The sequence below is a fragment of the Cebus imitator genome, unplaced genomic scaffold (genome assembly GCF_001604975.1).
Source record: "Cebus imitator isolate Cc_AM_T3 unplaced genomic scaffold, Cebus_imitator-1.0 Scaffold24, whole genome shotgun sequence".
Lineage (NCBI taxonomy): Eukaryota > Metazoa > Chordata > Mammalia > Primates > Cebidae > Cebus > Cebus imitator.
In genome coordinates, this window is record NW_016107339.1 from 5,414,729 (window position 1) to 5,425,179 (window position 10,451).

At 35.4% G+C, this 10,451-nt stretch overlaps 1 protein-coding gene across 4 annotated transcripts in view; it reads right to left on the minus strand.

Annotated features, from left to right (window-relative positions):
- Window positions 1-4,555: 4,555 nt before the first annotated feature.
- ZNF385D (zinc finger protein 385D) overlaps window positions 4,556-10,451 on the minus strand; it is a 691,222-nt gene continuing 685,326 nt past the window's right edge. For 3 of the 4 annotated variants that reach the window (XM_017522543.2, XM_017522542.2, XM_037736230.1), the window contains exons 6-8: window positions 9,455-9,633; window positions 8,283-8,384; window positions 4,556-5,520 (exon numbers count right to left, since the gene is read on the minus strand). In XM_017522543.2, the coding sequence (XP_017378032.1) occupies window positions 5,287-5,520; window positions 8,283-8,384; window positions 9,455-9,633 (515 nt within the window). In that variant the 3' untranslated portion in view covers window positions 4,556-5,286. The remainder of the gene's footprint in view (window positions 5,521-8,282; window positions 8,385-9,454; window positions 9,634-10,451) is intronic. The other variant, XM_017522544.2, reaches the window with a different exon arrangement.

Genomic DNA, 10,451 nt, shown 5'->3' on the forward strand with positions numbered 1-10,451 from the left:
TTGTGAAAGGATGACAGGTACTAAGACTCCTATTTTTACAATTCTGTATGTGCATGTGTGTATATGTAAGCATTAACCTTAGAACATGTCACTGTACTATTACTTATTTTTAATTATAGTTCTTTGCTCACAAATCATTTTAGCCCTACTCTTTAAAAATTGCCTTTAGAGATGAGCTGCCAGTCTTGAAAATAACATGACCCCATTCTTTGCTGTCTTAGTTAACCAAAATTTAATTTACTCTACCTGATCATACATATTAATAATCAGATTTTACTTTATTTGTCGAATACACTTTAGCAGTTTCTACCGTCAACTTAGGCACCTAGGAAGGATGAGTTTCCATCACTGAGATAAAGAAAGAGAAGACCCTAAAATTGAAGGTAATGTTCAGTCTTTTGACATCTGAACATTGATGAGCCAACCAGAGAGTTCTTTAAACTCTGCGACTCTTCATGACCTGCATGAACTTCTAATAGAATAACATATGATATTTTTTCAGAGCAGAACCTGCCTTTCGTCACCATTCACATTCTGGTAAGCTGTAAGTCCATTCTTGGCAGTAACAACCTTTGGGCCACATGAGCATGACATGCCAACATATCCATCCTTCACTGGACACCCTGATACCACTCTCAGAAATACTATGTAGACAATGGAGACCTACTATAGAAATGATCCATTTCGTTTTCTGATAATAGCCTCTCTAGTTACTAAGCATATTGTACAAAAACACAAGAGATGCTCCAGAGAGAAATCTCCCCATTTAGGAAAAAAATAAAAATAGAAAACAGCAAAAGTTAGGTAAAAATTTCACTTTTAGGACTCAGTTTAAATAATTTTTGTAACAGTGATAGGAATGTATAACTGATATACTTGTCTGTAGAAGAATTGGTCTTAATAAGATGACCATGCAAACTAAGGACAGAATTAGTTATGGCTTAGTCAGGACCCCTTCCTATTGAAGAGAGAAAGTGTAACAAAATAAATAAGGATGATGTGTTTAAATTGTTCCTTCCACATCCCCACTTCCAGCTTTCCATTGGCCTTTTCAGGGTTGGTTTTGTTCAGAATTTATTACCTTCTTGACTGGGAAAATAGAAATAGCATATCTTACGTGATGTTGGTATAAGTGGAGTCATAATAAGTGAGTACTCAGTGAATTAGCAACTACTCCAATATTAGTTGGTGAAATGTACATTCTGGTTGAGCAGATGAATGACCTACCAATGTGGCTTACACTCAGGATGGAAAGGAATACAGAATATTTTTCTGGACGCATGCAAGTATGTGAGTAGCTATATTTGTCACTCAAATAAAGAATTTTTATTCCTGAGAGGATAAAAGCAGCACTCCTCTAGTGCTGATATATTAAACCAGCTTAGCTGTTAATCACCATCATCTGTTTTACCAAAGAAGAAATTAAGGGCAAGGCATGAGTTGACTAAGTTACCCTGTTGGTCAGGGACAGAGTCTGAAATAGGCTCTGGCTTCTTTAAGGCTCCTGATTGCTTTCCCCACCACTTCATTCTGCTTTTAGGTGCACACATAGTTATTAACACAATGTCATCCATGCTTAAGTATAGAAAGGTAATTTTCTATATCAATTCAGGTTTAAAGAAAGAGGCCTACATATCACCTTAGTTATCTTTAGATTTGTGATCTGATTTCTTCAGAACAATTGAAACATTACACAAGTACAAAGACAAAGATATTAACTTAAAATTTAATTGTAATAAGTGATATTTAATGCTCATGTCTACTATGTTTTGGTTTGTGCCTTAGAAACTCAAATAGGCACAGCCACTTTGATTCCATTTTGAAACTTCTGCTGTCTTTTCATTGTCAGTCTTTTATGATTTCCTGCAATTTTCAAATACATGTAAACACTCTCTTTGCTAACTAGTTTCTTGGCAATAAAATATGTAGGACCTTTAGAAAAAAAAAAACAAATTTCATCTCTGATGATAATGGCAATGAATTACTGTAATAGATCAGGTGAAGCCCAATAGTACCTAAAGATAGAAATCCTTTCAAATGAGGCAGGAGTGACATAAATTGCAAAAAGCCAACTATGTTTGCTTATGTGAATAAAACAAGTACTCTTCAAAGTTTAGGTCCAGTGAGAGGAGCAATTTATCATGCGTAATCGCCTGTTTTCTCTTGAGAGAAATACAGTACCTCCCCAATGACTGTTTCCCATTTGTCTGGATGATCTGGTTGAGGTGCAACAATGCTTTTTCCAGAGGCATTTGGCTCTTGCAGTGCATTTATATTTGTTTCAAATGAATCAGAGCTGCTTTCTCCATCACTTTCCTTGCCATGGGTGTGATGCATGGAAGGGATGTATAGCCTTAAAGTCAGACCACCCTCAGGGATTTTCACAGCACACTGCTGACCAATCTAAATTGTGGATCTTTATGCATGAAAAAAGTTCCCTAAGGGAAAACATACAGCTTTATGGCAGCCTGAACTATAATAGATGTTAATCTGGTGTTGATAAATATATGGAGTGTGGGGAAACAACTCACAGAGAATCCACTATAAGTTCTGTGGTTAGGCTTCATCCTTTATTAGGTAGTGAGTAAAAGACAACTGATGCTTACAACTCCAATTTAAAAGACCATTTAAACAAAAATGGTTCCATAGCGAAGTGAGGCAGAAGGGATTCAGGTATTTCTGAGTTTCCTCATATGGCTGATGGAGAAAATATGGCTGATTTGTTTGTTCCCAGCAAATCATTAAAGTTAGTAATGCCTTGTGATCCAGGACCCTGTGTATCCCACAGGCCCTGATTTCTAGTGGACTGGCTCATTCATTCACTTTGGCGAAAATGGAGAACAACAACAAAAGCACAATTTAGTGAGATTGCATTAATTAACACTAAATTCTCTAACAGAAAGCGAGGCTCTATCAGTTGTAAAGGTTGTTGGATAGGGATTCAGGATGACTATGGAAAATCAATATATTTGACATAGCAGAAAAGACAAACTAAAGTTCAAAACGGTTAGAAACTGGTCTCATGGGATACAGACAGAGCCCCAAACAACAAACTTGCCGGCAACTATCCACCAGGCTGAACTAGCAGGGTCTGTAGGTGAGAAAGAAAACACTTGCTAAAACCAGAGAATAGAGATGCTGGTAAATGAAAACACTTTCTAAAGCAAATTTGAATGCTAATCAATATGTTTAACCAGAGAAGCATTGTTTGAAATTCTTTCTACCAGAATACTGATGGAACACATTGTCTTCCCTCTTTCCTTCCTTCCTTCCTTTTTTTTTTTTTTTTTTNTTTTTTTGGTTGGTTGTTTAACAAAAGATATATAAAGCCAAATGCTTTAAAGATTGATTTAGATGACAAATGTCTATAGCTAGATGGTAGAGAAGAACTCCAAAAACCATGTTTAATGTTGAGCACCAAGCACGCTATGGGTGTTTCTTAAATATAAAATGATAAATGCCAAATACCTATCTCTCAAATGGTTTCCACTTGATTCTTTATACCTCTCCAAGGGTTACAACACTTTGAGAGCAGTTTCAGGAAGGCCACACCCAATCCTTCCCTATATTTTTAAATAGTCTTTACAAAACCTTTTCAAAAATAGTTTTTTTTTTTCTTTAAACCTAAATCACGTATGTTTGGCCATTATTCTAAGTTTGAATGTCATTGTTCCTATTAACGCAACAGACTGGCTGCATCAAACCCCACCATATCGATAGGTATATGTTAGCTTTCTATGGGAAAAATCAAATAGCCTTTATCACAAATTAAAGGCACAGCTATTTTTATGCCATCTGTTACCAATTAAATGATAACATGTAACACTGGATGGTTATATAATTATTTTATATAGATTTTCTTTTTATAAGTTATTCTCTTAATCTTTCTAACATATATACAATATACATATATTTATATATACCCCTGATAAATCTTGTTTTAAAGGTAAAACATCAACTTCTTTCAGCCTGATGGTGAATGTCAAAGGCTGTCAGTATTTCACAGCTCCACTGGAGAAATAATTGTTAAGTGGAACTTACCAGTATTTTTTAACACTATGTCACTGGTGTGCAATTAACTCAGATTCATATTTCCTGTTGTTATTAAGATTTAAATATATATTAATTGTTTATATCATGTCAGCAGGAAATCTAAAAAAAAAAAAAAAAAAAAAAAAAAAAAAAAAAAAAAAAAAAAAAAAAAAAAAAAAAAAAACAAGAAAAACCGATAAAAATAGCTAATGCTGAATTCTACCATCATACTTAAAGCAGAGACCTTTGCCTAAGAAACAATCCTACTGGTGTGATATAAAGGGGATACTGCAGAGATGCAATATTCTCTGTTTTTATTGGATATGTACTAATGTGAAAGATCTTGACCTTACATTGCCATTCTACATTATAATCCTTCATCCTTGAAACAGAAGAGTCGTACTGATTTCTTTCTTAACACCCACGATGCATGGGTTTATTTGTTTTCAGATGTAGATTCATTATAAACACTTCCCAGTTTCCAGCAATATATCTTCAGGATGGGAAGTTAGTACTTTGTAAGAAATCACCTTTATTAATGCCTCCCCCATCTCTAAGCTCAGCTCTGTTATATCTTTAAACTATACAGGAGGGGAGAATGCTAACCAGGGAGACCTCCATGACACCATCTGATGTATGTTTGTTTTTTGACTGCTTATTGGTATGAAATAGTTGTTCATTCTACCTTTGCGATTCTTTAAAACCTAGTGGCATAGATTGAGACACAGCACTATTGTTTTACAAGACATCTACTGTATCTACTTTTGTTGGGGTAAATACCCAGTAATTGCTGTCATAGCAATAGGACCAGCATGGGTAGTACTATTCACAGTGTTGCTTTTGTTTTTGTTTTTTTTTTCCTTTTTTGTATTATTTTAATCTACAGAGTAAATTATTGTATATACATTGGAACCAGTTAATGCCCTTAGACAATGTATAGTTGTTTCATAAAGCAGGAAAGACAATGCAGAGGGAAATAGTGCCCAAAAGCACAGTCACAGAGGTTTCAGAAGTTCTAGATACCACTACAAATCAATGCTGGAGATCACTTCTAAAACAATCAACGTTCAAGAGGAATGCTTTAATTTGGAGAAAATATCACTCCCTCCCTCCCCCCCCCTTTTTGTAACCTTTTCAATTCACTATCAAAAGTCCTGGCTCTTCAGATATACTTTAAACTATAAATAAACACTGCATAGTTCTCTTTTGTTTTGTTTGTAAAATTATTGCAGTACAATTACTCCTATTTGGAATTTAGTAAGGAGCAAACAGCACAGGAGTATGGGCGGTCCGAATGGGTCCGGGAGCTGGCCGCAGGAGTGCTGGAGGAAGCGCAGAAGTCTGGAACAGTGTTGCTGCTGGAGCAGTTCGAAGGCTGAAGGGGGAGCTCACTGCCACTGCCGCTGCAGCTGCTGCAGCTGCTAGAGGATTTGGTAGAATTCGTGGAGCCAATGGCTTTGAAGGTTCTTTTGAAAATACTAATTTTACCTGCAAGGGAGAAAAAATATTGTAAAAGAACAACAGTTTTGGAATTTGAACTGAAAACCCAAAATGGTACGGAGCCTTTAAAATATAGCAGTAAACAACTATAAAGAAAAAAGCTTCACACTTGTGAACTGATAACAAAGAAAATGGAAAGTATAGAACATTTTCCCTTTGGAAGAGTTGGAAGATACTTGAAAATGGCCAACCAGGTATGCTGAAAATTTCTTCAGAAAAGTACTCAGCAACATTATTTTGTTTTATGTTTGTTGAAAATTACAGTTTTCACTTTTACACTTTTCATCAAAAGTATTCATCGTGAGAAAATATAGAATTTTTTAAATCACCCTTTACATATATATTAACTGTTAAAGAGCATACGTTTTTTAAGAGATTTTTAATGCTGTCAAATGCCATTCATCTATCCAAGTGTGTAACCTGGGTTACATAGAGAATGTTGTTTCCAATTGCATGAGGTACTATTCAAAAGAAATAAAAACAACAAAACTCCACATTCAATAAAGAAGTAAAAAAACAAAACAAAACAAAACTTGTCTTTCCTAAATTTTGACAAGTTCCCACTTTTTCTTTGTGTAAATGGTAACCACATTTTCTCAATCCTTCTCTACAAAACCTAGTAATATCAATAATATACCTGTTCTCCCTGAGAGAATGTTCCCATTTGTGGGGTCATTAACATAGCGATAGTTAAGAAGGAGGGTTTGCATACTGATAGCAACACAATTTTGACTAGTCTGTTTGTTTAAGAACCATTCACTTGCTTGTCAAAATCTGCATCTATGCTGGACAGAGATAGCATTCAGGGTTATGACTAGTGGTGCTGAATTATAACCACTGTGCAAAATTCTTCACCTCCCAATTACAACTAAAATTGTATCTTTACGGAAGAGTAAAATAACTTTACTTTTTATACGTTTATTTTAAATTCAAGGGTACATATACATGTTTGTTATATAGGTAAATTTGGGTCATGGGGGTTTGTTGTACAGATTATTTCATCCCAAAAAATTGAGAAGGAACTTCTCTGTAACTTATCCTATGAGGCCAGCATCATCCTGATACCAAAACCTGGCAGAGACACAACAAAAAAGAAAACTTCAGGCCAATATCCTTGATGAACATTGATGCAAAACTCAGCAAGTTGCTGGCAAACCAAATCCAGCAGCACATCAAAAAACTTGTCCACCACAATGAATTAGACTTTATCTCTGGGATGAGAGGTTGGTTCGACATACACAAATCGGTAAATGTGATTCATCACATAGACAGAGCTAAGGACAAAAACACAAGATTATCTCAATGGATGCAGAAAAGGCTTTCAATAAAATTCAACACCCCTTCATGATAAGACTCTCAGTAAACTAGGTATTGAGGGAACATATCTCAAAATAATAAGAGCTTGTATGATAAACCCACAGCCAATCTCAAAATAATAAAAGCCATGTATGACAGACCCACAGCCAACATCATCCGGAATGGGAAAAAGCTGAAAGCATTACCCTTGAAAATTGACACAAGACAAGGTACCCTCTCTCACCACTCCCGTTCATGCCCTGTCCAGGAAAATCGGGCAAGAGAAGAACACAAAGGGCATCCAGATAGGAAAGAGCAGGTCAAACTATCCCTGCTTGCAGACAAAATGATCCTATATCTAGAAAAATCCACAGTCTTGGCCCAAAAGATCCTTAAGCTCATAAACAACTTCAGCAAAGTTTCAGGATAAAAAATTAAAATAACTTAATTTGAACAAAAATGGGCAATGTTACTAAACTAACAGGTCAGCCTGTACTGGGGTCTCAGAATAGATAATTGCAGTTTTCCTTTAGTTATGTTTTCATGTGTTGGCTGCACACAACAGCACCAAATAGTAATAAGATCTACTTTGAATAAATGTTTCAAAATGCACAATTCAGCTTATATTATAGATCAGTTGTTCTTACATGTTCATCAGTATTAATCTACAATATCAGGAGGTTTCACAGATTTCCTCTAAAGTCCTACCAAAACGTCCAGGTCAGGACATTATAATAGCATACTTACTAATATAAAAAGCTTATTTGTAGTCATGGGGAGAGGAAATTCCTACAAAATATTTCCTTGGGTTTTATGGAGTATCTTTGAATGAGTAATTAAATAAAATAACCTATACCTTTGAGACTGTTATTCAAAATCCAAAATTGTTGAGGGTACAATACTAATACTTTGCTCTTAAACATATTAAAAAGATACACAAAAATTTGTTTTTCGCTGACCTTCTTTCCAAAAGTACCTACATAAGTCAAGACCAGATTTCATGGGATTGCTTACTTGACTCAAAAGAGTTTGGCCAATGAGAACACACAGACACAGGGAGGGGAACATCACACACCAGGGCTTGTGTCGGGGGTGTTGGGGGCTAGAGAGGAGGGATAACAGGAGGTGGGGGGATAGGGGAGGGATAGCATTAGAAGAAATAGCTAATGTAGATGACAGGGTGATCGATACAGCAAACCACCATGGCATGTGTATACCTATGTAACAAACCTGCATGTTCTGCACATGTACCTCAGAGCTTATAGTATAATTAAAAAAAAAAAAAAAGAGTTTGGCTTTTCTCTTTTCCCTATGACCTATGATAAACCTGAGCTCAACTCAAAAAGGTAAAAGGTACTTGGCTGTGGTTAAAGGTGGCAGAATGTCTGAAGAAATTAAGAAACCAGTAATTCCATTTGAGAATAGAGGTTGTACTCTTGCAAAGTGACACTCACCCCCAGTGGATGTGCTGTTTTCTGTAGTTTGTTGTAAGGACTGTATTTAGGTTTCGGGGGCTTCCCAGCAGCTCTGTCTTTGTGCCTTCTACTGCTAATGTGCTATTAAAAGGAATTAAAAATGACAGTTTTTAAAAAGCCATCTGCAAAAAAACCTCTCACAAATATTGCTTTAACCTGCGGAAGGATACTGATTCTTTCATGCAAATTTCAGAGAGACAAAAATAAAAGATCATGCACTTTTGTCCTAGAATTCTGATGCCTTGAGGATATATATTTTATACTCTTCAATATATGTTTTTGCTATCCATTTTAGTATATTTTTAAACAAATAAAAGTGTCTTTTATCCTAGCTTTTCTTCTTAACACTGCACACATCTCTTTTTTTAGAAAAGCATTTACAAAGGCAAGGAATGTCTAAAGGAATTTTACATGCAAATAAACAAAGATGCCCAAGAAGGAGTGAATGTATTTCCATACTAATGTTTATCCTCACATTTGTACAGTCAAATGTCAAACCCTTAAATTCTGAAGATAAATAACTAAGGTGCATAAAATCAGCAAAATATCATACATATATAAAAAAACAAAATACAACATGAGGGCTGGACCTTTAGTTGGCAATGTATAAGTGATCTCTTTGGAAGGCTGTTCATAGTAAAAATGAATACAACATGATTAGTCATCCCTTTAGCAGGTGGCTGCAAGGGCTAAACATACAGCACAACACCATATAATAAAACACATAAAATAAAAGAATAGCACAGTGTAAAATTAGTTGTAGCATGTAAATAAAAATGGAATACTGCAAGTTGACCTTTAAAGAAAATCAGCACTTTTGAGTGGAAAGTCTGGTGGAGGAAAGATCTGATATCCCTTCTCCACCCACTCTTCATATACAAGAATAGTAAAAACTCACTGCCAACAATTTCCGAAAGGTTGCAGAATCCATTACATTTTAGTATTTCCTCAAGCAACTAAAATAAGCATAAATAAATCAGGACAGTGAATAGATAATAGATAAGTGGGTTAATAGATGGGTAAATGGAGAAATGGATGAATAGATGGGTGGACGGGACAGAAAGACAGAAACAAAAAGGAGAAAAGCACACACATCCTGCTTATAAGGGTGTCCCCTGTTGGTTTTCATTCCTAGAATACGTGCTGCTTACCTGTTTAAGTTGTGTTTCCGAGTTGACGTGCACATCACAGATTTCACAGTGAAATGTTTTGTTTTGGAGGCCTGTGTTTCCTTTATTAACAGGTCCTTTGCCTTTCACTCCTGCCCTAGGAAAGGCTTTGATAGTGCCACTTCCATTCCGGGCTTCTAGCATGGTTTTGTGCTTAGTACCTGTCAGGAATATTGAAAGGAAGGAAGAAAGGGAGGGAGGAAAGAAAGGAGGGAGAGAAAGATGTCGGGTGGGAGGAAAAAAAATCTTAGCTAGTATATACCTTCAAGAAAGAGTACAATAACAAAGGCATCTTTCTTGAAGGTATATATTTTTGTTATTGTACTCTTATTTTAGCGTGTTTTTCCCAGCATTATGGTAGAAGTATATACATGATACAGCACACTGTAGCAACATGCTTTCATCACTTTATATAATGTTGTTAAATTATTCATTTTTTTTCTAATGCTTCACATTACAAACAAGCACCATCAATATAGTAACTAAACTTTAGAGTCCTGAGGGGAAATTAAATGGGTATGACTTCATTTCATTTCCTCTTGATACTAACAAGTCATAAATGATACCTGATGAGGAAGAGTCATTTAGTTGCTAAAGGTATAGTTGGAGGTGATGTGTAACAAGTGTAATTAGTATAAACGTGTGTTTACAGAAGTGGCACTAATTAAATACCCACTTTCTAAACAGAATACAAACAAGCTTTCTTGGCTATGTATTTTAGGTTCAAAGAGAGAGTAATAGTATAAAGATCTTAATGATTTTGAAAAACAAATCTATATTAGAATAGTAAAGCCCACACTGGTGGGCTATATAAACAAAGGATCCAGAAGATGAGAGGTGGACTCATAGCCCAAGAATATACACGATAGATAACTGCTTCTTTTTAATGAATAAATGACATCTTTAGGTCTTCACTCATCATTCATATAACTCTAATTGTCAACTGTTAACATTTGTGGATTTTTTTTTTTTTTTTTTT